Raw genomic sequence first — 27,354 nt, 5'->3', positions numbered from 1 at the left:
TCAAGGCCTGCTACCAAGATTCTTGAGATACTTAGGCTGAGAATATTTTGTTCATAGAAATGGGGCTCTTAAGTCCTGAAATGATCAATATATGTGGTGGTTCCATTCATTAGTTCATGGTATTATTATTTCATGCTGGGGGTGGGGGGAGGACTGAGGAAAGAGTTTAGGCAGTAAACCTTGCAGGGGAAACAGCCAGGGGCTGGCCTTGAGCCTTCAAATTATACAGCAAGCATAACTTGATTACAATTTATTGTATATTGGAAGATGCCATGGGCAGCCTGCCTTCACCCATGTAGCTTGGATATGTCTTAAAGCCAACATGGTAGCATTTGTACAGGTTTCATGTTGTCTTTGTGAACAATTTCAGTGGGCTACTTAAAACCACTTAGCTTTACATATCCCAAATAACCATAATCACCCCTGTATCCCACGTTGGTGTGTAAAATAGATGAGTACCACCTTTTTAAGTTCATGCATCAGTTAGGACTGTAGGAGCCTATAGAAGAGTGACTACCCTTTGATTGCTGAATTTCTTCCCTCTGAGGACTCGGCAAAGAGAGTCTTCTAGAGCATCATCAGAAAGTGAGGTAAAATGTATACTGTGAGCAGAACAGAACACCATCTCTTGATAGTGGCCTGGGGATAGTGGCCTGGTTCTCACATCACACTAAGCCAAACCATGCAGGCTCCCAGAGAGGAGACTGTGGCCACTTAGCTCTTCCCCAATTGTTTTGCTCCTGTTGTATACTGAGCTAAGCCATGGTTTGGCTTATGTTTTCAACTGGAACCTGACTATTTAGCTGCCAAGTCCAGAGGAGGAGGATTAGCATGATTAGCTTCCCTGCACGTGATCTTTTTGCCTATCTTTGGCTGTTTTGCTGGATGGTAGCAATCATGTCTTGCTTCAATGCCCCTATAGCAGTAAAGGTTTGTCTTTTATCTAAACCAGGGGTTGTCAGCCTGGTCCCTACCGCCCACTAGTGGGTGTTTCAGGATTCTGGGTGGGTTGTAGGGGGTTCTACGTCCCAAGCTGAATCCTCCTTACATTGAGCATTGGTGGGCGGTAAGGAAATTTTACCATCAAGAAAGATGCATTAGTGGGCGGTAGGTATAAAAAGGTTGACTACCCCTGATCTAAACCACAGTGACTTTAACATTCAGGGACTTGTAATTATGTTGTCAAGTTTTCGTCTGATTCATTCATTCATTTTTCTAGTATATTTTGAGGCACAAGGTTTATACTATCATCCTTATTGGATTGCCGTGTTGGCAGTTCAGAGATAAATGCCATTCAGCCACAGCCTGAACTGAATAATCATAACTGTATATATTTTTTTCTGTTTCCTTTCCCTTTTCCCACTTCTAGTCTACTCTTATTTTAATTCCTTCCACCTTAGGAATGAAGTGAAAGGAAGGGTACTGTTCACCTTAATGCAGGGGTGGGAAACTGCAGCCTCCAGATGTTACTGTATGCATCTCTAAGTAGCATAGCCAAAGGTCAAGGATTACGTGGGTTGTAGTCCAGCAACTCCCAGAGGGCCACAGATACTTCACCCCTGGCTTAAGGTTACCTGCTGAATTGTGCAAAATTTGTCTGAGGGATGGGGCTGGTGTTTCTTGATCCTGGTAAGTGGTGCCACCTGCTGGAAAATGAATCACAAAATGCTCATTTTTTCCCTTTTAAAAAGCTATTTATGTGTTTCACCTGTTGGTGGAAAGAAACGCCTTCCTTTTAATTTCCAGAGTGTCTGACCTGTTCCATAACTCCGCCTATAGTCTGTTGGGATATATCGTGGCTTTAGAACACATTATACCAACATTCCTTCACCTGGCCCTTCCCACCATAGGTTTCCCGACAAGCTAAATTAAGAGACATTGCAGGACCCTTAAAAAGTTCTTGGGCTTTGGCAGGTCTCCGATTTAGAGTTCCACATTTGTGGAGCAACCACCCAAATTCATGGGCCATTGTTGGGCAAAGTGAGATCTTCTGTCGTATAGTCAACAGACTGGTTCCTGAGGTCACATGAGAAACTGTGTGTTGGCCTCAAAGGAGTTAAGATTATAATACGTGATGGTGCCAGGAAGGTGCAGTGACATGTGCCATCTTGCTATAACTTGCTCCATCTCTGAGGAGGAATGCTTCCTTCAAGATCTGGCTAATTTTGAAGCCTTTGGAGAACTTCCCATGCTTATCTGTTGATAGGTCTAGAGTCACAGTAGATGAATTTGTTAGAGCCTGCTCCCTAATATCCTGATCTTGCTTTTAATGGGCATTTATTGCCCTTTGAAAGGACAGCTGGGTCCTCTTGAAAGATTATGACTTATTTCAGATAAAAATGAATTGCCTAAGAGCAGCAACATACACTGCAGTTGCCAAACAGGAAACTAGTGAGCTTTTGGTTAAACTGTGCGCAGATTGCCAGAACATAGTATCACTTTTTTATTTTGTTTAAACAAATGATATAGAAATTACAATGCACCCAATCAAATATGGATACTACATTTCATTCTCCTTGTATGCTTTCTTGTAGGTGGAGCCCTGCATGCTTTTCCCTAAGCGCAGATTGCATCTTTGATTTCTCCTTCCTTGGCTGTTTTTGATTAAACGTTCTCATAGCCTGAGATTACTAGGCAAGCAGGTAATGTTAGCTCTTGGTCTATTCTTAACTTCTTTTTCTTCTTATAAACTACGATCCATTCTGTGCAGTTTGGAGGAATTGAAAGGCTGCATGGATAAACTATCATCTGTGTGTGGTATCTTAATATAGCTAAGAGACATTCATATTGGTGATTAAGCTAGCAATCAGGCTGAATGTTGCTGCTAATTCATTGTAAAAGTTTATTTGTGAATATATTTATATGCTGCTGTCTCATAAAGATATATCCCAGCAGCTTGCAACAATATAAAAACATAAAACCAAATACAATGGTACCTCCGGTAACGTAATTTCGAGTTACGAACCCGGCAAACCCGGAAATGTATACTTCTGGGTTTCGCCGCACCGCAGAAGCAACACCTTCAGATACGGACTTTTTGGGGTAAGTATGGACCCCCAAGACAAATAAAGTTTGTATCCAGAGGGTCCACTGTAATAAAAAGTTAAAAATAAGTTAAAAGCAAAAAAGAAATAAAAAACAAACCTCAGTGAACCATTGTGGGGGATGTACTCTTAATTGCCCGCATAGGCCTGCAAAAGTTTTCAGCAGGTGTTTAAAAGTTTGCACAGAAGGTCCTCACTGAATCTCTATTAGCAGAGTGTTTCACAGGACTAGTGATACTAAAGGCTTGATTTCTTGTTGTCAAATGAGCCTGTTTGCCTCATGCTTCCCAAGGAAGAGTGACTTACCAGAAGAATAAGAAATCAAGATAACAAACTTTTTATAAAAGAATGCAAATTGAATATTTACAGATAAATTGCAAACAGATAAAAACATTGGCAGGATTATTGTAATAACCTGCAGTTTCGTAAGTGTATATATATAAGTAGATAATTAAATGATCAAATTAAATGAATTTGGATATGCAGAAGATATTAAAAAATAAATTTAAAGAACCACAGAAAGAGGGGGAAGGAAGTCAAACTTTGAAATGTTAAAATGATTGTAAAATTAGTGAAATGTATAAATTTCAAACTTATAAATATTTTTGTTTAAAAAAGAGTGAGTTCAATACCTAGTCACTTGCTTCTGTGTCAAATGCTGTTAGTGTGCCCACAGGACTGTAGCATTGTAACATGTTCTCCTGACAGCGTTTTGTTCAAGACAGCTGTAAACCATTTATTTTCCTGTGGAAAATGAACTTGTCAGCCTTTACTATATTGTGGCCCCAGCTGAGCACTCCCAGGAGATCCAGCATGATAGTTATGACATTTTGTAGCTGAATTAAATGGTGTACCACAGGGTTGGGGAACCTGTGGTTCTCCAGGTATTCTTGGACTACAGTTTCCATTCTTGCTGATCATTGGCTATGTGGGCAAGGGCTGATGGAAACTGAAGCCTCACAGTATCTTGAGGGACACAGGCTCCACATCCCTGGTTTAGGAAAGAACTGCTGCTAACTAGGCAGCTCCTATGGATAGGGTATTGCTGGTTTTAACTGTTAATACTTAGCCTTTTCCTTGCCTATTATTCTTAACATAGTAAACCATTCTTGTATCTTTTTTGTTGGTGATTAATATTTAGAAGTCTCAGGAACTGGGAAGAGGGGAATGAACCGTGAGGGTGTCCCCGGGAAGAGTCCGGAGGAGATGTATATTCAGCAGAAAGTCAGAGTCCTGCTAATGCTTAGGAAGATGGGATCAAATGTAAGTATTGCAGGCAGCCTTGTAGATCCTCACAGAAGCTACTAGTTCAGCATAATTTGTACTAGCCTTCTAGAACACCATGCCCATGTTAGTTGTTTGTGGCACTCAAGGGGTTTAAAGAGAGAGAGCCATTTTCCAGTTTGCAAAACTTTTCTTGCTTGTTCACCTCAAATTGATTCTTGTACAGGGCAACTTAGAGGGGTAGCTAGTTAGAATCATGGACTTTTGTGACTAAGAGCCTCCCTACATTCTTCTATAGCTTTCCTTAGGGACACGGGTGGCGCTATGGTCTAAACCACTGAGTCGCTTGGTCTTGCCAATCAGAAGATTGGCGGTTCGAATCGCCATGACAGGGTGAACTCCCGTTGCTCTATCCCAGCTACTGCCAGCCTAGCAGTTTGAAAGCACACCAGTGCAAGTAGATAAATACTGTAGGTACTGCTGTGGTGGGAAGGTAAAATGGCATTTCCATGCGCTCTGGTTTCCATCACGGTGTTCCGTTGCACCAGAAGCAGTTTAGTCATGTGGCCACATGACCTGTAAAGCTGTCTGTGGACAAACGCTGGCTCCCTCAGCCTGAAAGCGAGATGAGTGCCACACCCCATAGTCGCCTTTGACTGGACTTAACCATCCAGGGGTCCTTTACCATTTTTACTTGTAGCTTTCCTTAAAGGTTCCAGTTTCTCTTGAGCAGATGAAGGTGCCACTAGGAATGTTTAAGATCATGATTCTAATTAAACAACTTTGAATGTGGTACAGGATAATATTACTTCTGCTTGACTTTACATCTTAAAAAGGGTACAATAATACTAAATATTTGCCCCCAAACCTTTATCCTATAAGAACAAAAGATAAGCCTTGCAACTGGATCAGACTGAAGGACCATCTAGTCCAGCATCCTGTTCTCACAGTGGCCAACCAGGTGCCTAAAGGCAGTCCATAAGGACAAAATGAGGGCACTTTCAGTCTCTCACTTGTGATCCCAAGATAATAGCTATGATGACTAATAGCCTAAATGCTAGTAATTATTTTGCAGATACTACATCTAGGTTTCTGTAATTTTTCTACCTACCCCTTTTTGAAAATTTAAACTGTAAACTGTAAAATGAATGTATGATATTAATAGAGGAACACATAATTTCAGTTGTGCATTCTTTAGTCATCTGCTGGATATATGGACGCTTGTATAGAGTCTAGTTGGGGACTTGTCGGGGACTACTCTTTGGTTTATTTCAACACATAATAGGCTCTCTTGGTCATTGGAAGCCAACCACAGAATTATAGGGTAGCAATACTATTGGGGGGAGGTGGAGGAACTTGGGGAAGAAAATTCAAGTGCAACAAAATATTACTTCCCGTGAGCTCATTGTATTTCAGAAAAATTCATTTATCAAGGGAATGGTTATTAACACACCAGGGATACAGGAGTTATCTCAGTATCCATTGTATGTTAGAAATGTTGCTTAAAATGTTACCTTAAATGCCCCTCCCAACTCACTGGGCTTATAATAAATAATATTTTGTAGCACTTTTCTCTCTGTGTCTCTCCTTTTTTATATTATTGGGCAAAGTAGTTTCATTTTATATTGCCATGTGTAGATGAATAAAACAGTAGCTGTCTCCAAATTATTTTCATGGGGATCATTTAGTGTGGTGTCCGTTTAGTGGTGTCTATTTAGTGTGGTTTCACAAAAAGGGGAAGTTGTTTTTATGGCCCCTTCTTGTGTGGTTGGAAGCAGGTACAAGTGACAGTAAGGAAAACTGAACTGAACTGTGATGAATTGTACTCTGAATAGTAAATAAGCACAGACCCTACTGCTGAGTTTCTATTTGTGGATTTGTTTTTCTTTGTCCTTGTACAGTTAACCACCAGTGAAGAGGAGTTCTTGAGAACGTACGCAGGGGTAGTGAATAGCCAACTTAGCCAACTTCCTCAGCATTCAATTGATCAGGGTGAGTAGCAGGGGAAAGGGAGAGACATGTAAGCTTTCCAAATATTTATTGGTATAAGTGGTCTTTGTGGAAATGCATTTAAATTTATTTTAAAGCTACAGAAAAGGTTTATTTATATTATTTTACTTAGGAAAAAAGTAAGTATCTGGATAGACTTGTTGAAATAAAACATTTTGTATCTAGCATCTAAAATAATACAGTGAGGATGCCTGTCTAATGCTCATAGGCAGGGAGTTCCAAAGCATAGATGCTACCATGTTGAAAGATCAAGACTCAGGAAGGGAAAAACTTTGTGCTCCCTGTGCTAAAATAAATCCAAAATCAGCAAGAAAGTTAACATAATTTTTTGCCAAGAAAGAAAGCTAAGTCTTGTGCCCCCATAAATTTGTCAAACATGATTCTATTTGATTGTATTACATTTGTCTGCTGTTGTTTTTGTGGGAAGGGGAAGGAGCAAAGATCTAGGTAAGATGCAGAAGATGAAAATTCAGCTTTAATGATGGATGAAGTTCTTTTTAAATACCCCAGAGATGCTTGAGGAGCAAAAAGCAGCATAAGCCACAAGGGCTTCAAATGCTCGATCCATCACCAGGGGAGTTCACTGAAGGAGAGTAGTAGGTTCCAGGCTCCTGTATGATGGAACTTGGGTTTTGATCATTTTCTTGGCCGTGAGCTAAGCTGCATCTGTAGTCGCAGAAGGAATTCTTAATTCTGACTCCACATCACCCCTCTTTGGTATTAGCAGCCCCTTGCTGACATTGTGACATTAATTGTTTTGGTTTCCAAAAGTGGGAGTAACCCTTGGAGTACTCTAATGCCTTCTGTTAGAAGGAGGGAGGTTACAAATCATTTTGTTCTTGGAGCATTATTCCTCAAAAGCTCTTGAGGGTGGGGCTCAAGGATTCCCCATTAAGGCATTAAACCAAAATTAAGAGATCAATGTAGAAATGTATTAATTTTGATGCCAATGTGAGTCTTGTAGCTTGTCGTAATGTTAATGGATGCACAGCTGGTATGCTATCTATGATCCCCCAAAGGTTGTACAGAACAAGCTGAAACATCCACTCAGTTGGCAAGTACCAAAAATATAACCTGGTTTGGTCTTACATTGCCCAGCTTTTCAAGCCATAGTTTAGCAGCTGAAAATGGACATTGGGACATGCTTGCTACATCCCTTCCTTGGCATGCCAGTCTTGCTTAGGTCAAAGTTCCCTATTAAGTCCAAAACAGAATTGATGTCAGTTTACTAACTTAAAACTTTACTAAAGTTTACTAAATTTAACAGTTTGTACATGAACTAAGATCCCTGTTTGTGAACTAACATTAAACCACAGTTCTCCATTTTGTATGTTTATTGGTGATTGCAAACTGCTGTGGAAATTTTAAATTGAAATACAGACATGTTGAATAATTACTTTAATTTGTCATTCTAAAGTGTGATAGAATATTGAGAAGTGGCTTATGCAGTGCAGCCCTCCAGATGTTGAACTCCAGCCCCAGCCAGCATGGTCCATGGTCAGGGATGGTAATGCATCTGGAGGGCTGGGGAAGCCCTCCCACTGCTCTAAACCAAGAGCATCTTAAACCTGCAGAGCTTCACAGGAACAGCTCTTGAGAACTTCTGCTCTAGGGAGTCACCGCTTTTCTCATTCTTATTCTGTGGACAGGAGAAGAGGTAACCATGGAGGTAATTAAATAACATCAAGTATATTCCAGTGTCTTAATTAGCCAAACTGAAATTGGTTGTCTGAATGAAGATCTTCTCCACTAGATGGCAGTAGCTTCCTATAAAAACCAATTTCAGAACCTCTAAGATGCTTGAATTTAAAATATTGCCATTTCTCCTAGAAAATAGTGTCTATTTACCTCCTACTACCCTACCCCTATATCTTGCATCTAGGTGTTGAAGGAAATTTTAAAATCTGATTTGCAAAACCTTTGATGTGCATCAAAGATCCATCTAAATCCCCTTTGGGGCTGGGTATTAATTTAATGGTTCATCAGATCCTGACCGTGGAGTTCCACATTCTCCTGAATCCAGCCACATTTCTAAATTTGCAAACTCAAACTTTCATAGCTTGATCATACATGAAGTTTTTGCTTTTTTCCATTTAATAGCACTTCTGCCTTTTGCATATTCTGTTCTCATCTGGACCAACTCCCTGCCTCTGCAATGGCAAACACTGTGGCAGTTGCTCAGCTATGCCTTTGTTGACATAGCTAGAAAGCAGGGAGGTGTATGCTGAAGACTGGTTCAATTTCTAGTCCCTAGGCTGGAGCAGCCAACCTAGTGCCCCCCCCCAGGTGTTGTTAGACTACAACCTCCATAATCTCTGACCATTGGCCATGCTGAGCTGATGAGAGTTGTAGTCCAGCACCACCTGGAGGGCACCACTTTGGCTACCTCAACCCTAGAAAATGGTAACTGGTTGCTGAGTGGCAAATCTTGTCTTCAGGTAGGGTTACGTTCTCACTTCACCCAAAGACATTGAACTCTTATGTGCAGAATAGCCACGTTAGATGATCTAACGTCGGTTATGCTGTTCAGTCTTCATTCTTTAATAGATGGGGTGCGCTCCCATTTCAGTGTGATTTAGACGTTTGCCAAGTATGTTGGCAGAAAGGATTTGGAGATGCTTTAAGTTCTGTGGAGGAGTTCAGAGTGGGAATAAGCTGCATGGCTGTCATAGAAACATGGTTCCAGTTACAGAAAGGTAGCCGTGTTGGTCTGCCATAGTCAAAACAAAAAAAAAATTTTTTTCCTTCCAGTAGCACCTTAAAGACCAACTAAGTTAGTTCTTGGTATGAGCTTTCGTGTGCATGCACACTTCTTCAGATACACATTTGGAAACAATGAGATCAGAAGTCCATGAAAGGCAAGGGGCAGTAGAAAGTGGGTCCCATTTTCCTGCAGAGTCCAAATATATACTAACAAATATATCTGAAGAAGTGTGCATGCACACGAAAGCTCATACCAAGAACTAACTTAGTTGGTCTTTAAGGTGCTACTGGAAGGGGGAAAAATTTTTTTTTAATAGAAACATGGGTGAAAGCTGGAAAGCTCTAGAATTCCCTACCTTGCAATCTGGAAGTGCCGCATTGAAAGTGATGTTAACAATTCACTGGAAGGTAATTAGCACAGTACTTCTCAAAACGCAAGCTGTTCCTCTTGGAGTCTTTGACACCAAGGGATATTTTGAAACCGAACTCCAAGGTTTGTTCTTGGAGCAGGGGCTCAGAGGTATGAAAGATCTGAAGAATGGAGGCCTTAATCTGTAAGTACATGCCTGAGGGAATGTTGGCCGCCTTCTTTCTCAGTCATCTGTTTTGATCTATTCTGCATTAGTTCCCCGCCTATTAAAGAAGGAGCAAAAGCAGCAGCTCTTGAGGGTTTGTGCTAAGCTGCTACTTGTCAGATAAACTGAAAGGCGTTACACTCTTGAAACGCTCTGTGCAAATACAGTTGGATGCATCTGGGGTTTTTTGTTTTTTAAAATGAAGAGGTTGCAGTTAGGTTGTGCTGTTGGTTATTTGCATAATGAGACTGGAAAGCAGAATCTGTGTGGTCGTTAAAGTGGGAGTATCAACCTTGGTGACTCTGCCGCCACTGTTTGCTGCAGCAACCCTGCCTTGTTGGTTCTTGAAGAGAGCCAGGTCCCTTGGGGAGCACAGAGCTGAGATGCAAATATACTCTGTGCAGATAGGTTGATGGACTAGGCTAGGGGAGCCACTCAGCCTGCACTATGAATTTTGTGCAATATTCTTCAACCCCAAGTCCTCAGTTGGTGTTGGACTGTGACTCCCCATCATTCCCAGCCAGCTTAGCCAGTGATCAGGCATGATGGGAGATGTAATCCTACAACAATGGTGGACCCAAGGTTGTAGAGTACTGTTTTAGGGGAAGAAAGTTGCCTGAGGTTTGAAAGTAGACGGGGATCAGATAAGATTTGGATTCAGGATTGTAATACTTGGTTTTGCTGGGATGCCTTTCATTGTTCTGTGTGTTCCTTCCTGCTAGCACACAGTTAGGATCTTCTTTTTTTGCACATGAACAAAGGAAAAGGATACTTTGAAGGCTATGGAGGAAGGCTTTGCTTTAGCAACATGCTGTCAGGCCTATGCAGTTGTTTGACATTTTCTTGAGTAACCAGTCATGTTATTGATTGTTCTGCACTCTCTTTAATGGCGTGTGTGTGTGTGTGTTTATGTTGCTGAACACTGTCCTGATACGTTATGAGAGGGCAGGGTATGAATACTTTTATAAAAATAAATAAATAAACATATGTTTTGTGTTTTCACCACTCATTCCCAAAATGTTGTAGATACATGCCAGAGAAACAAAGATGCACTGATTTGAAGCTGTTGCTGAAAATGTTCCCAGCAGCTGCCTACAGAATTGCAACACCTCTGGTTAGAGAGCCGGTATGGGGTAGTACAGTACATCCTTCCTCAATCTGTGGCCCTCCAAATGTTGTGGTACTCCAACTCGCATCAGCCCTAGCCAGTGCAGCCAGAGATCAGGGATGATGGGAATTGTAGTCCAACAACATTTGAAGGGCATCAGTAAAGTGTTGGACCAGGGAAATGCTTGGGCTAATTTTTGTTCTTCCATGAGACCTGCTGAGTGACTAGGAGCCGTTTGCTCTCTTCTAATCGCAGGGTGGCTCTGGGATGGGAGAGTCCTGATCTCCTTGGACGAAAATAAATAAATAAAGGGTCGTTTTCAAAAGGCAGATTTGTAGCCTTGGTTCTAAAGCGGTAGAGAAAAATTTAATAAGGGAGTTTCAACCACATAAATCATGCTATAGAAAACACCCTAATTCCTAACATCAGATCATCTTTACAGGAAGCCAGACCGCATTATAAAATTGTTCCCCTCCTACCTATTATTGTGATTCCATTATTTGTCACATCTGCCTTTTTCTAGCCCAGACACAGTTGGTGTGAGTCACTCAACATAGCTTTTGGGCATAATTTTGGAGTCTAATCTGCCATGGAATTGAGCAGCTCAAAGAGACCTGTGTAAACTGGGACTTGCTAAGATGAATCATCTAATGGGAATCTTCACAACTGGCTTCCTACTTGGTTTTGTCTGTTCACAAAGTCTGTATTCATGCTGAACAACAGACATTTCCACTAGTGAATGCAGCATCTAGTGAGCGCCTGCAGCTTTCTCTGCTGTTCATCTCTATTAACCAGTTTCCAGACTTTCAGGGCTATTCAATTTCTTTTTAAAAAGAGGTAAATGGCAAGAAAAATATGAAAATATTTCCAGAGTGGAAGCTGTGTCACCCCAGTATGGTTTCCCTTTATCATATACATACCCCAACAATACAACAAGAAGAATCCACAGACAGCATACAAATCAATATGGCTAACCTGATCCAAAAATCCACCCCCTCACACACATAAACAAATCTCACTACAGCCAACCAAATACAACCAACCACACCCTAGACCGCCCCCAACCTCTCTCACCACCAAGGAAATATAACAAGCGAATAGTTAGAGAACTCATCCAAGTGACGCTGACACAAAACCCCACACATAGAAGGATAGAAGCATTACCACCCCACTCGCCATACCCCTCTCCCCCCTTTCTTTCCAACCTAAACCTAATACTGCATGCAACACTTATGTCTCACAACAAATGAAACCGATCTGTAGAAAACACAACTTGAAAAAGAGATGATGCACGTATTTTTTAAACTAATAAATCTTTAATAAGAAAAAAGAAAGAAAAGACTGCTGCACTGAGACAGAATACCCCTTTTCCTGCCAAGCAGCTAATTATTGGAATAATAATGATAATGATAATAATATTTTTTATTTGTATCCCACCCATTGGACTGGGTTGTCCCAGTCACCCTAGGAGGGCATGCCTCTTGGAGGTAGTTCGGAGAGCATCGTTTGGGCATGCAGCTGCAGAATTAAACAGATTTAAGGTCTGTTTTTTTGTGCGCCACTTGAACTCGGTTCTTAACCTTGAATAGTAGAAGAATGTTTGCATATCATGTGAACAGACTGGTAGCACTACCATCATGCACCACCAAGTAAGGAAAATATAAGAAACTGGTCCCTAGATGTATGTTTGAGCTGAAGGTAGTTCCTGGGTTTGAAGAAGTTGAAGACAATATGAGAGTAGATACCAGAGACCTTTGTAAGCAGGCAGGTTGAATAGCAATTGGCCAATGAGCATGTGTGCAGAATTTTTTTCTAGTTCCTTTTCATGCTACTGGAAGTGTCAACAATAATGTTCATATAGATTCAGCTCTGATTCCCAGGCATTTGGCAAATATTCTGCTTCCTTCCTTTCCAAAACCGTATTCCTTGTAAAGGTTGCCTGTCTGAGCTATGGACCTGTGCCCTTACTTTCTGATGTTTGTTTACCTCCTAGCCATGGCAAAGTCCCTCTGTTTCTCTTTTGGCACCATTTATTAATAATAATTGTTGTGGTCTGCAAGCAGTTTGCTACTCTTGCTGATCAAGTGGTGAATTTATCACACTAGTTTCCTTTGGCTTTTGGGGGGGCAACCGTATTCCCTTTGGAAATAAAATACGCGAAAAGCAGGTGAATGCACCATAGCTAGAAGGTGCCATTGTATTGCTGGAGAACCAGGCAGGGTCTGTAGTGAAACCTGAGGCCACTATAAAAATCAAAGTTCGGTTTGGCAGGAGGGAGAGGGGAAGTAAATTCTGCTCGGAACTGTAACTGCAGACACAGCTTCAGGTCCTGCTGCCTGGGAAATAACATTCATGGTTCACCAGTTCAGATTCACAGCAATTGTCCTGTGGCAACAGGCTCTTCTACTGCCTTGTGCAAGCTATTTTTCATGTTAAGAATTATGCTGGACCACACAATGCCTTTAAATATTTTTTCCCGTATAGACTTAGGGCAGCTTAATGCAAGATAAAGAGTTAAAATATCTGTGCATGCACACACAAGAATGTAGAACAGTCTGGTTAAGCACAAGTCCAGGTGATTTTGCCAAGAACAGCTTTGCAAATAGGTCTGTAAAAAAATAAATAAATAGTAGCCCACCTGCTCCCATGTATCATTGGCAGTCATTTGTGCCCTAAAAGTAAACAACTGTTCCACCTGATCACCTGGAAGCAATTTCTTAGTCTCCACAGGCAGTTGGCTATTTATAAGCTTGGCTAGGGCTGAGTTGATACTCTCATCAGTGAAGTAGCCAGCTATCTTAGGCTCTGCGCCAACAGCTTTGTTTGAACAAGCTGCAACTGAAGCCTTCACTTCAGCTTGCGAGTGATCTTAGGTTCACTCCTCCTGTGAGTTGTTGGTGTAGTAACTGGTGTAGATTCCTCAACTGCTGTATGAAATGTTGGACAGAATTCTCAATCTCCCGCAACCCAGTCAGCATTTATTTCTGCAGACTGGTTATTTTCAGCATTGTTATTTGCTGCTTACCTGGGACAAAGAGCAACAGTGCCCCACCACCTCCCTTCTGATCTTAGGCTTTGCTTCTTTACTTCTTCAAGAATATACCAGACCTCACAAGCATCATCTGAAACCCTTCTTTTGTGTCCTATTTGAGAGAGGCTTAGAGGGTTCCGGTAAGGGAGAGGGCCTTTTCTGTTGTGACACCACCAGCAGTAGCGAAATGCTCTCACAAGTGAGACATAAACCTTCCTGGCACTGACACTGACATAGTTTACGTGCCAAGTGAAGATTTTCCTTTCCACTTAGGTGTTTGATGGAATTCACAAAGTTTTAAAATTTGGTTGTAAGTCACCTGAGTCTGCTCCGTGTCCAGCGACTCACACATGAAACAAACAAACATATAATCAGCCACACAAGCTGCTTACTAAGCACAGGTTTTCAATTAATAGGCAACCTCATCTCAAATTGCCACTTCTGGCCCAAAAAAGGTTTGCAAATCAGGTCCGCTTTCAGAAAATGGGATGAGGCAATAAACTTGTTTCTGAACTGCATTGCTTCACACTGCCTTTTGTGACTCCCATTATGGGACCATCTTCTATGCTAGAAAATTTCTCTTCTCACAGAAAACTGGCATGTTGAGTTGAAGACTAAGCTAGAAACTTTCTCCCTTTCATATTTCTCTCTGTATGGCAGAGCTGCCCACCTGCAGCCCAGTGGAACAGTTTTGGTTGAATCTACTGCTTAAACCTCATTTGCACAGTTTGTCTCTTGAAAATAACTTCTTGTAGCTCAGTGAATTAGGTTTAACTGGGTATTGACTACTTTCAAAACTTGATTACCTTTACTATCTTTTTCTAAAAGGTTTGCTTTCAATAGATAGACCAGTTGAAGTTACTGGGCCTCAAAGGGTTATATAAATAGGTCTACCCTGAGTAGGACTAAGACAGACTACAACCTTTAATTATTTCATCTTCACCTAAGATTTTATTCCAGATGATTTGGGTTCTGCAGTGAATGATGCTACTTAAGAAATTAAATAGATGCCATTCATTTCTGCATCTTCCTCTAGCTTCTTTGTGTAATTTGGCTATATATAATCTAACTGTGGAAATCTTCCTGTCTTCTGTGCAGCTGGAGATTTCTTGGGGTGTTGCTTTGTAAACTCTTCTGCTCTGGCCACTGTAATCTGTAATAGGGCAAAGAAAAGAAAACTGATTTGGGCTGCTGAAATTGGCAGTGGGGCTTTTGGAAGGCTGAGAGGATTATCTTGAAATAAGTCTCCTGTACTTACATAAGATCCACTAGAGATTTTCTTTCCTCTTCTTTTTTAAAAAATGGGGTTTTGGAAGAGAGTGGGGATTGGGATTGGGATGGGGGAGGAAGAAGCATCTGCTGTCTGTTAGATAACTCTGCTCATCTACTTTGTGGGCCATGATGTCATCTGTTATCTTGTTGTTGCTAGGAAACCCTGCTTCCATGGAATTTCCACACCAAAGGCACCTCTGGGTTTAAAAGTAGTGCACATTAGAAGAAGCCTGCCGCTTGGATCTCCTGCCTTGTTCTGCCTTGCTCTTTTTGGTTGATTTCCCCCCTTTCCCCAAAAGGATGTGATTCTAGTAGAACCTGCATAGCATCTCTCTCAGTCTTAGCACTTACTACGAAGGAACTACTAGGGGCCTTTGATCTGATTCAGCAGGGCTGCTTTTATGAACCTAGCAGCATCATATTTGTAACAAGAACAGAGAGTCCTCTGTCACCTTTGAGCCCCTTTGTGGACTGGAGCCAAAGCAATAAAATCAGACTGATCTACTCCCAATAAGCAGCTGTCTGTGATAAGTCAGCATAGCAAGAAAGATAGCTGAAAATCGACAGCTCCACTTTGTTAGTATATATTTGGACTCTGCAGGAAAATGGGACCCACTTTCTACTGCCCCTTGCCTTTCATGGACTTCTGATCTCATTGTTTCCAAATCTTTGTGTGTGTGTGTGAGGGGGGGGGGACATCGCCCACCATACAATTGGAGTAGCCTGCAACAATTGAAAGCTGGTGTCTCAATAAATATCTGCTTTTAAGACAGATTCTGCAGCTACCTCTTTGGAATTCATCATATTAATAATTTTCTTTTCAAACGCACCCAAATAGCAAACAGGTATGGATGTTTTTCCAACACTAGTGTTGTCTAGTCCATAAATTTTGACAAAGGATAGAATAGCAGCAGAGGATCGGTTATGACCCTCAAGGTAATAAATTAATGCAAGGTTCTGTATACAGAGAGTGTAGCTCTTGTTGCATTTTTATACTTCCTAGCCTTCTAAGAAGTTCAGAATGGCTTACATTATTATCCTTGGGACTTGTGTAAAGAGGGCAAAGAAGTACCGTATTTTTTGCTCTATAAGACTCACTTTTTCCCTCCTAAAAAGTAAGGGAAAATGTGTGTGCGTCCTATGGAGCGAGTGCAGGCTGCACAGCTATCCCAAAAGCCAGAACAGCAAGAGGGATCGCTGCTTTCACTGCGCAGCGATCCCTCTTGCTGTTCTGGCTTCTGAGATTCAGAATATTTTTTTTCTTGTTTTCCTCCTCCAAAAACTAGGTGCGTCTTGTGGTCTGGTGCATCTTATAGAGCGAAAAATATGGTAAATGAATATAGAAGGTCTGCCACAATAGTTAAACCACAAACAGAAACTGGTCTTACGTTGAATCTTCAATTTTCGACTTTTTAGCATGCCTTTTTAACTTCGGTGGAGTTTGTTTTGTTTTGTTTTGTTTTGTTTGTTTATTGTCTTTGTTGGATCTATCCACTGCAGTTTGACTAATGAGTGGGATTCACCTAATAAGCCCCTTGTGTTTCTGAATGGGGATTCCTCTCCTCCCACTCTGCACTCCCTCCCACTTCAAATTGGCGGGGGTGGGGGTGGGGATAACCCCAAGCAGTGAGGGGGAGGGAGATCATTGCATCCAGTAAACTGAAAAGCTTGTGCAGATGAAAAAATTATAACTGTGCTACATTGAATTCCACCCAGTGACTTCCAGGAAAATAACTTGGGCTCCAAGCTCTCTAGTTTAATTTGGAACTAGGACACTTTCAGTGTAATTTTGTGTGTTTGAGATTTGTACCTCATCCTGTAAAAATGAGAATTTAATAGTCCTTCACATGATTGAGATGTTTTCACTAACTAATAGGTGTTTTGCAGAATGCTTGAAAGATTACTTTACTGACTTTATTTTTCTTAAAGCTCTTTCTAAAGACTTTGCACTTAATTTATCTCAACACACTAAGCTCCTTAGCTTACTAAAGCTTCAGTAATGTTTGTCCAGACAGTGGTTTCTTCCAGATCCTTATTCCTCCTCCACTTAAAAGATGGAGGTGAGAGAAAAATAAGATGCATACAAATTACTATAACTCTTCCAAAATGGAACTTATATGATACAAGTTGCAAAGAAAATACAAAAGAATTCAGTTTTACATTTCATTCAAGCCAACATGGTTCTCAATCCAGATTATAAACTTTTAACTGCTCACTCCACAGTTATTTCCCTTCACAGAATCAATGAATATTGGTAACATCAAGATTACTGATCATACTCCAGTAGAAGTGACCATAGGACTGAGCAATGAAATCCAAATCCATTTAACCCTATTTTAGAGACCAATCAACTATCTAGATAAAGGATAGCAGAAACCCTACAGTTCTATTTTGGAATACAACAATAACAGCACCAATTCTACCAGCCTTGGGGAGGCTATGAAAGCAGTGACAAGAGGTATATGTCTCAAAGAAAGATCATTTATTAAACCTCTACAACAATAACCAGACTAGAAATGGAAATTACTGATCTACTAACTAAATATAAAAGTTCAGGTTCAAAACATCTCAGAGTAATTGAACAAAAGAGGCAAGATATAGACTAGAAATTAATAACACACTAGTCAACCTCTTCTAAGTGAAACAACACTTTTATGAATATGGAAGTAAAAACTCTAGACTTTTGGCAAACAGATGTAAAAAGAAAAAAATGAGGTCTTTATCTTTTAAAAAGTTCCTCCAGGTGGCGCCCTTGCTCAAGTCTTTTAGAGAGACTGCTCATACATTAAGGTTGAAGTCATCCCCTAGTATGGCTTCTCCCTTTAGCAAGTTTATTGGATTTACATAATGCCAGACCCTCAAAGTGTCCCTATTTTCCAGGGGTGTCCCTGATTCAGAGAAGCCAACCCAGTTTTTGATTTGATCCTGGAATGTCCTACTTTTCCATAGGATTTTCCTATTTTCACTGGATGAATGTTGGAGGGTATGGTAGGATGTCCGTATTTTCATTGGAGAAATGTTGGAGGGTATGGAGTTATCCAACCTCCGAGCCGCCTGAAGGCAATCCTGTATTTCCCGCCCCCCCCCAAATGTTTAATGTTTTATTATGTTTCTATATATGTTGGAAGCTGCTCAGAGTGCTGGGGCAACCCAATAAGATGTGTGGGGTATAAATAGTAAAATTATCACTATGCAATGGGACATCCCTATTTTCATTGGAGAAATGTTGGAGGGCATGTAATAGCTTTTGAATAAAATGAAGTTGCTTCAGACTTGGTGCATATACAGATCCGTTCATTGTCCCATTAATAAAAACATATCTACCATTATTGTATTTCAGAATTGAGTGAATTTTAAAGGTTATTCCTTTGCCAAAAATGACTGCTACCTCCTTGTCCTTTATTTGAACCTGGTGCTGTCACTTGGTGTTGAAACCAAGTGCCACTGAGGATTTTACTTCCCCTAGGGGATTTGTGAATCTGTGAGTTTCTTTTTTATAGGATCACTAATTCCCCTCGCGTTTGTGTGGTGTTCAGGTTTTCCCTTTTGTGCTACTAACAGTTAGTCAATTGTAATATATAATAAACATTATAAACACGGATCTCAGACTTCCAGTCAGAGGAACACATTTTCACAAATGATGTGTTCCGACACCACCACCTCCCAATTTTCCCCTGCTTTTCCCTGTGACCACTCATCATCATCCCACCACCAATCTCCAGGCTCTGAGCCTTCTTCTCTTGGTGGTTCCTCTGCTGGCTCCCACCATTCCTTTGCATCCAACCAGTCCATGACACTTAGCAGCCGTGCTCCCTTTCTAAATCCAAGAGTACTCTGTTATGACCAAAATGAGCCTGTGGGCGGTGGGTCTGTGAGTTGCTTTCTCTACTCATAACTAAAGCAACTTTGCAAGACATAAAACTGTTGTCATAACCATCTCCTTACTATTGATCTCTGCCCAGGGGCAATGCATTGCTTTGAACTAAGTTGCCAAAAGATAGTAACTTAAATTAATCTTCCATCAGCAAAAACTGCAAAGTGGCTTCCTTGAGTGTCTTTCAGGAGGAAGAAAAAACTTGAGTCTGTTGATGTATTGCATTTGGAACTGCTCTCTCTGCTATCTAATCCTTTTAACCAAGAGGCTTCAAAGAAAGCCTTATTAAAGGAAATAATCCATTCATGCAGGCCTAATTAGTTTGTGTGGGGCCAAGGGGGAAAAATGCTTTTGTGTTATCAGTTGCTCTTGAATGGCAAAGATCATTTTTAAAACTAAAGATCAATTGAAGGCTTAGCTAAACATCCGCAGCCATGTGGGTGGGGACTCTTGGAAAGCATGCCGCTTCTTAATTTGATTCTGATCATTGCTGCTAGAGGATCTGCAGATGAAAGTACCAGCAGCTTCCTCTCTGTCAGCCTTGGGAGGCCAGAAGTTCTGCAGCAAATTAAACATGGCACAGACATTCCCCATAAGACCACCTTGCTGTCCAGAAGCCTGCTTTAAAGAGGGGCTCAAGGCTAACTAGATGGATCCTCTTTCTCCTCACGCCCCATGTGTCCTAGAGCACCATTTCTCAGCCTGCTGGGCTAGGGATTACTAGTGGGCCTCAGTGCAGTCGCCTGTCCCCTAGCCAATGGCAACCGCTCCCTTCACACATGGTATACATGCATGCATGGGAGCAGGAGGTAGAGAGTGAGGCTGTATCATACCAGGTTAAAAGAGAAAGAAGGAGAGGACAGGGTAATAGAAGAGAGGGGATGGGGAGGGAGGCAGGGAAGGAGGGAAGGGTGGGTGGGTGGGTACGTGGGCAGACCAAGAGAGAGAGAAAGGAGAAGCCAGGAAGCCGCTCCTCCATTCTGTAAAGGAAAGAACTGGTTGTGGCATTGAAGTGAATTAGAAAGAGAGAGGTCAATCTTTTAATAATAATAGCAATAACTATAGTATAATATAAAAACTGGGAATCAAGAGGAATAGAATAATAAGCGGGAAACTATTAGAGGAGGAGGAAGTAAATGTAAGAGCAGGAAGAGAGATAAAGGAACTATCAGTTTGCGGTTGAAATAGGGTACAAGTGTGAAAGGAGAAATGACCCGAAATTAAGTAAAAATATTTTGAGGTCCTCTTCTCCCCTAGAGCCTCTCAAACAGCAATTTCTGCCTAAAATTGAGAGTCTGAGTCACAATATGACCAAATTCAATGTTTTCCTTAGCTTTTAAGAAGGCTGAACTATGGAACCTGCTGTGCCAAATAATTTAACTGTTTCCAAAGAGGGGAAATGATTGTGGTAATAGCCGACTGATAACGTCAGACTCTGCCTCCACCTGCTGCCGTTTTGTGACTGACTTCAGCCCTGCACCCCATTTTGTAACTAGTCATGTCAATAGTTTTTAACCCTCTTAGGTGGGTCCTGGGGGTGGAAAGTTCTGTTGTAGATCTTGGCCATCCTGCACTGCATTCCCAGCAGTGCACAAAAGTGGCTTAACTACCAGATGTGCCACTGTGGCCAAATCGAACACCTCAAGGAATGGGCACAGCTGGTGCACTAAATTTAACTCTGCAAATGCACTCCTGGCCACTGAAGAAACCTGGGCACCCATGCTTAGGACTGAGTCTAAGTGTACATCTAAACTGCAAACCTGGGTTTTCAGGGGGAGTTTGACTCCATCCAGCACAGGCTGATTCCTTATTCCCTGTTCTCCCTTCCGACTGACCAAGATCGCCTCTGTCTTGTCTGGATTAAGTTTCAATTTGTTCACTCTTATCCAGTCCATTACTGATGATAGACGCTGACTTAGAACCAAGACAGCTTCCTTTGATTTAGGTGTCATCAGCATACTGGTGACACCAAACCCTGAAACTCTGGACAACCTCTCATGTAAATGTTAAATAGCATGGGGGACAGAACAGAATAGAACCCTGAGGGACCCTGTAGGCCAATGACCAAGGCATCAAGCAGGAGTCCCCCAGCGCCACCTTTGGGTTCGCTCCTCCAGGATGGAACAGCCACTGTGCAACAGTGCCTCCAAGTCCCATCCCAGCAAGACAGTCCAGAAGGATAACATGGCCAGTAGTATTGAAAACCATCAAGAGGTCCAGCAGAGCCAACAGGACACACTCCCCTTGCCCTGTTCCTGGCATAGGTCATCTACCAAGGCAACCAAAGCCGTCTGTGTCCTATAACCAGGCCTGAAACCAGATTGAAATGGACCTAGGTAATCAGTCTCCTCCAGAAACCCCTGAGCTGAGATGCGACCACACACTCTAGTACCTTGCTCCAAAATGGGAAATTGGAGACTGGCCAATAATTTTCCAGTACAGTGGGATTCAGGGAGGGCTTTTTCAACAGAGGTCTTATAACTGCCTCCTTTAGGCTCACTGGAATCCTGCCTTGTTGTAAGGATGCATTGACCAGAGGGGCACACCCTTGCCAGCCCTTGTGCAATGATCTAGCAGACATGTAGCTCTCACATTTCTAAGGATCCTGTCCACATCCTCAGGCTGTACAAATGGAAAAGTATCAATTTATGCTGGACAAGCAGAGGCCAAAGTTACATCCACTGGATCTGTATCAACTATAGCATCCAAATCAGAAAGGATCCAAGCAATTTTGTCAGCAAAGTACTGAGCAAATAGTTCACAATAGGTCATCAAGTGGGTGCAGTTTACCTGTTTTATGGAATGGTGGCTTGTTAGGGTTGATGTAGCCATTTGGAAAGCCAGCTTGCCTGTATTGTCTTCCTAAGTGGGGAGAAGGCTGTTTATGCTTCCCCAGATTTTGATCTTCTCATCTCCCTAACAGGACAGGCTGGTTGCACACAGACTGCAGCAAGTTACCACTTGAAGACTCAGGGATTGCACTCATCCAGGGACTTTCCTATTTGTGTGGTTTCTGGAAGCAGTAAAGCATTCCATCCCCATATTACTTCATAAACGTCTTGCTATACAAGAAAAAGAACTAGGAACTTCCAGTCACAGGCCACTGGAAGATAGGAATAAGGAAATTTTACCAAGACAGCAAGGACCTTGTGTAACAGCAGGTGTGGTGAAGTGGACTGAGACAAGTTGCTTCCCTGTAGTTAAAATGCTGCTGTTGTTGTTATTATTATTATTATTATTATTATTATTATTATTATTATTATTATATTTACGTTTATGTACTAGCTCCCTGGGAGTTTGAGGTTAGCATACATAGCATGGTCTCCCTCATCCTCCCAACAACCCTGTGAAGTAGGTTGGGCTGAGAAAATGTACCTGTCATCCCATGGTTAACCAGTTATTTTCAATGCTAAGTGGAGATTCAGACCCAGGTCTTTGCAGTTTAACAACACTAATCTTGTACACCACAACCACTCCAGCAAAGCTAGGATACCCAGTAATTTATAAGTATTATATATGAATGATTTGAGGAGGAAAGCAAAATAGCTAGCACTATGTAACCTTGCCCTGTAGTCCTTTGTCTCATATTCAGCATCACTCAACAGAGCAAGTAGTGAATTTTCTAGCCAGTGGGACAAAAGAATCAACATCTGTCTGCATATGATACAAGGGGGGTGGGGTTCGAATTAGGGAGGAATGGGAGGATCACTTGTACAACCCACGCACAGCACTGCTGGCTGGTGCATGCCAGGTCTCTGATCTGTCATCTTTGCTATGTTCTTTTGGATTTCTGAGTCATTTAACACTTTCCGTCATCTTTAAAAAGAAGCACTTTAGCTCGCTCTCAGAATGCACTGTAGGTTTTAATTATAATCAGTGTTTGGGAACAACATTGATTCCTCTGAACACAAGGTGAAAATAAGGTGTTATAACTTGCATTTAACACTCTTTCTCTCAAAACCTTGTAGCCAATAATTTGAAAGCTCCTCAAAGCCTGCAGACAAACAGTGATAAAGAATAGTAATTATCTGCCCTAATAATGGGCATATTTCTCTTTCCCCACAGCCCCTCCTAGCTTTAGGGAAACAGATCTCTTCACAATGCAGGAAACTGGCTAGCATGTCTTACTCTTTGTCTAAGCAAATAAAACCTACCTGTCCAATAACATCCCATTTTTTGCCTTTCCTCTACAGGTGCTGAGGATGGGGTGATGGCATTTTCCAGATCGGAGACTGAAGACAGACGGCAGTAGCTTGAAGGGCTGTTGGAGCAATTCAGAGCTGGAGCAGGGCAAATAAGCTCTAGGAAATCGAGGAAGATGGCCGGACAATCATGAGTTCCTTTGCCCTCCCCTGATTTTTTTTGTCTTGTCCCGTGGTAGCCTTCCCCAACCCATTGAATTCAGTTTTCCTGTTACCTGACCTTCTGAATGCATTTCACAGCCGTCTGTTCTGTATGCCCTGTTGGTGGGTCAGCAAGGCAGTTTAAATCAAGGACAACTCTAGGAATGCTTTCATGATTGGCTAAAAAAAAAAGCGGACTCCGATTGGCTAGCTAAAGGAAGGAAACTTGACCAGTGGAAACACTCCCCTTAATTTTTAATTTTGTATTTTTAAGAATTATTGCTGACATCCTACTTCTAAAAGCCTTCAAGCTCTGGTGCTTATTTAGGTCATGCTTGTGTGTGTTTTTGGAGAGGGGCGTGGCTGTGTGAGACTGGAAATGGACTGTTGCTGCTGTTTGCAAAATGAGTGGCTTTCAGGTGTTTTGCTGACATCAGTGTTTTCCTTGCTAAAATTTGTAGGGGGAGGGAAGAAGGGTAGAGGGAATTAACGTATTTAGTTATTGCTTCACATTTATTGTCAAGGTGGGAGGGGGAAATGTTTTGCCATATTTATTACATGCTTGCTTGCCTTTTTTTTGAAGAAAAAAAATGGCTTAACTGTTGACTTCCTGTTGGCTGCAGAGTCTATATGCAGCTGACTCTTCCACGCTGGTCTCCTCTGTTCTTCAGTTCTCCTCAAGAAATTGTTGCTTGAAAGCATGTTTGGTTTTCTCAATTCTGCCCATGCAGGAAGGAGTTGGTTGGAAGCCCTGACAGTTCGTTTAGAGTTGTGAAAATGAGCCTCTGCTGCAAATTTGGGCAACTCCCTTTGCACCTTGCAGAAGGCCTGTCAGTACTATGGAGGAATTCTGTATTCCCAAATATCTGTGAGTTGCAAAGTGTCAAACTGGGAAGGAGTGCAAGCCAATTCTTCTAGGCAGTCTGCACAGTTCGATCTTTAACCTGTTGGCTGCTTCACATGTGGCAGTGCGGTAAGAGCCTGAATCGTGTAACTTTGGCCTAATGCCTGCACTGACTTAGTGAGATGAAATTGACGAGTTCCTCCAATTGGGCTTGGTTTTGTGTGCCTGTTGATCTCTTTGGAGGCAGAGCATATCCACTGAAAATATCCAAGTGGCTTCAGGTGATACAACCTGTTTGTTGAAAAACGGAGACAATGACATTAATGCATGTTAAAACCCTGAAGTTCTAGGAGTTGTTTTCTGCCTATATCCAGGAGTCTCCCCCCGTGCCATGAATTTTCACAGTACTTCCAAGAAGGCACCTAGGTGAGATGGTACTGATGAAGTATTTGAGGGGGTGGGGAAACATTGAAGGGGAAACTTGTGGTTTCACTGTCTTTGCAGGAGAGATCATTATCTAGAGGAACCAGCTTGAGAGCCTGGCTGCGGCAAACTAGAGTTTCCAAGTGCCCTTGGCTATGAGGGTCCAGGTGCTATTGCTATCTGTGTGTGTGTGTCTGTGTGTGAGAGAGAGAGAGAGAGGAGAAGAGAGGAGGAGGAAGAGATACCAAGAATAATAGCATATGATAAGATATAATATACAGAAAAGAGGAATAAAGGTGATCCCACATTAATTGGTCTACCTGCAAAGAGCAGGTGTTCCCTCTCTGGAAATGATACTTGAGTTTTGATTTGAAACTTCATAAAAGTTCCCAATGTGAAAAGCCTCAGTTTCTTGGGGCTGATGATGACACCTGTTCAAATAAAACCAGCAATAAATGCAGTTCACCCTTGCCGTTCAGGTTTTATTCCCCACGACCGGTTTTTTAATGTGTCAGAAAGGACAGCTCTTCATCCCAATTATCAGGGTTTTGTTTTGTTCTGTAGCATGACAAAATGTGCAGCTTTTGCTCCATTGAAGAGAATCCTGGTGCTTTCCCTCACCCAAAAACTTCCATGATAGGGAAGTCGTAATTTCTCTAAATCTCAGAATGAAGTGTGTTGTCACTGAGAGATTCCCCTGCGCCAAGCTGTCACTTCTTTTGCAGTGGCTGGTGGATGTGCTAGTGTCTGGGTCACCTTTCCCTACACATCCACCTCTTTGCCATTAGATGAACTTTGTTAACTTATTTTTCTCTTTTGTGTTTTACTGCAATGGAGGCTGAACACTCCCCTGTTAACAGAAAGAAGTTCTTGTGAAAGCATGTGGTCCATTAAGGCTTCCCTATCCCTGCTGTGGCATCGCCCCAACATTTCATTAATTTTTTTTGCCTCCTAGAAATCTTCTTTTCCTATGCTCCCCCACAGATCTTCCACTTCTTCTTTTTTTTTTAAAAGAAGAAGCAGAAAGGCTATTCCACCCTGTGTTACTTCTGCACTACGTATGTACCTCTGTTGCACAGGAGTGGATTGTTGCCCAATTTGTGGCCGATTCGACGACTAAAACATCTGCTGGAAATTCCGTGAACAAGTTCAACTGGTAGCTTGCTGGTTCAACCAGGCAACACTGTCACAGCCTTGTTGTTTGGTTGCGGCCTGTGTTCCATTGATATATATGGCATTTCCAAGCTGTTGCATCTTTCTAACGAAGCAAACTTACATGTTTCTGTGGTTTTTAAACTTTTGGAGGGCTAAAAATGTAACTTGAAAGGGTTGAGGGAAATACACTTTGTAAGAGCTGTTCCTTGCTTCTTGTTTTATATTTATCCAGCTGAACATGAAAAAGTCCTTGTATTGCTCTTGGGTGAGATTTCAAGTTCAGGATCCAAGTTTTAAAAGCACACGCCCTCCTTATGCCAAGAGGGAGGGAAATAGTTTGGGGTTGCAGCCCTGCACACACTTACCTGGCTGAAAGCCCCATCAAACTCAATGGGACTGTTGCAGTAGGCATCCATGGGTTTCTGCTGTTAATGCAGCCATCTCACTCTGCCTTCAAACGCAGCCCTAGTTTACACAATCATGTGCTTTCTTCCACACAAGGCAACTCACAGCTTCAAAACAATAGCAGTATAAGCAAAATAGTCTGCAAAGCAAAGATAAGGAACCTGTCACCTTCCATTTGTTCTTGGACTCCCAGTCTCCCATCAGCCCCCTCCAGCAAGACCCAGTGGTCAGAGATAATGGGAGTTGGAGTCCAGCAGTATGCAGAGGGCTACAGATTCCCCATTGCTGTTTTAAGGCTTTAAAGATTATAACCAGCACTTTTAGCTTGGTTTGTCAATACACATGGAAAAGGATTGATAGGCAAGAACACGGTTTAGTATCTGAGTCACATGATCTGAAAAATGGGCCTATTCCATGATGAGCAGCTGACCGAAGGACTGTTGTGTCTGATGTACTTGGACAGCTCTGCCTCTGGCATCATAAACACAGTGGCTTTACAAAGGCAGGTCATCATGTGATAACCGCCCTCAACCGCTCAGCTTTTCTCTGCCTCACTAAATGTGCCCCCTCTACTTCCCAGCTGCTGCCTGAAATGGACACGGGTGTTTCCAGTCACTTTTTCTTGGGCACTCTTTAGAGTTAGATGCCTATCATTACATCAGCAAGTAGGCCATTTCTGTAAAGCGGGGCGGGGAGGAATTGAGAGTCCAGAAATGGGATCTGCTTGTACAGCAGGATGCAAGGCTACTTTTACAATCAGAGGTGGCCTTTCAATAGAATTGACACCCAGCAGGAGATGTGGCGTCAGAGGGAACGGTTCATTGTGGTATGAAATGGAAGCCAGGTTTCCCCCCCTCCCCCACTGACTATGCAGTGTAATCTATTTTCGGTGTTACACTGTGACCACCTAATTGAAGGTACTGAGAAAAATACCCTTGCATATGATGAAATAGATAACCAAAGTTTAAGCTCATATTGTGTGCTCTGCCTGCCAACTTCCATCTCCAGCTCTGTTGTCTTAGGGCCTTTTCAACAGTAGTGATAGGCCCAGCTGCCCCCTTTGCCTTCATTCCAAAAGGAAAAACGTGTTTCATTTGTTCAGTTTTTTGCCTTCTCTTCCAAAGGAGCCCCAGGCCAGAAACCACAGGATAACAAATTATATAATTAAAACTCATAATCACAGCTAATAATATTAAGGTTGCCAGGAATATTCAGTCATCAAATGTCAGGTAAGGAATAATGTTTTTAATTTACTCCTGAATTAATGATGAGGGGGGAGAGGCTCCTTGCTAGGGAGGGCATTCCACAATTGTGGCACCGGCACCGAAAAGGCCCCATCAGAG

The 27,354-nt window shown here is 41.9% G+C and overlaps 2 protein-coding genes and 1 long non-coding RNA gene across 6 annotated transcripts in view; 2 read left to right on the top strand and 1 right to left on the bottom strand.

Moving 5' to 3' along the window:
* The window catches only part of LZIC (leucine zipper and CTNNBIP1 domain containing), a 34,428-nt gene extending 31,787 nt beyond the window's left edge, over nt 1–2,641 (top strand). For all 4 annotated transcript variants that reach the window (XM_053400888.1, XM_053400890.1, XM_053400891.1 and 1 more), the window contains exon 8: nt 2,535–2,641. The gene's annotated coding sequence lies outside the window, so the exon portion shown is untranslated. The remainder of the gene's footprint in view (nt 1–2,534) is intronic.
* A 1,547-nt stretch (nt 2,642–4,188) lies between these two features.
* Nucleotides 4,189–25,808, top strand: CTNNBIP1 (catenin beta interacting protein 1). Its single transcript, XM_053400894.1, has 3 exons — nt 4,189–4,307; nt 6,170–6,260; nt 23,035–25,808. The coding sequence occupies exons 1-3, from the start codon at nt 4,212–4,214 to the stop codon at nt 23,091–23,093; spliced, it is 246 nt and encodes an 81-aa protein (XP_053256869.1). The 5' UTR covers nt 4,189–4,211; the 3' UTR covers nt 23,094–25,808.
* On the bottom strand, nt 14,619–15,286 carry LOC128419782 (uncharacterized). The gene is made up of 2 exons (XR_008331916.1): nt 14,954–15,286; nt 14,619–14,848 (listed from the first exon to the last, which is right to left on the bottom strand). It is a non-coding gene; the product is annotated as an uncharacterized LOC128419782 (long non-coding RNA).
* Nucleotides 25,809–27,354: the final 1,546 nt, after the last annotated feature.

The sequence above is a fragment of the Podarcis raffonei genome, chromosome 8, assembly GCF_027172205.1.
Source record: "Podarcis raffonei isolate rPodRaf1 chromosome 8, rPodRaf1.pri, whole genome shotgun sequence".
Lineage (NCBI taxonomy): Eukaryota > Metazoa > Chordata > Lepidosauria > Squamata > Lacertidae > Podarcis > Podarcis raffonei.
Note: the sequence above shows the minus strand (reverse complement) of the source record. Positions and strands in the feature narration are given on the sequence as shown.

Coding starts and splice junctions, on each gene's coding strand:
- CTNNBIP1 (XM_053400894.1), top strand. CDS start 4,212: ATGAACCGTGAGGGTGTCCCCGGGAAGAGTCCGGAGGAGATGTATATT. Junction 4,308..6,169: donor TTAGGAAGATGGGATCAAAT/GTAAGTATTGCA, acceptor GTCCTTGTACAG/TTAACCACCAGTGAAGAGGA. Junction 6,261..23,034: donor TCAGCATTCAATTGATCAGG/GTGAGTAGCAGG, acceptor TTTCCTCTACAG/GTGCTGAGGATGGGGTGATG.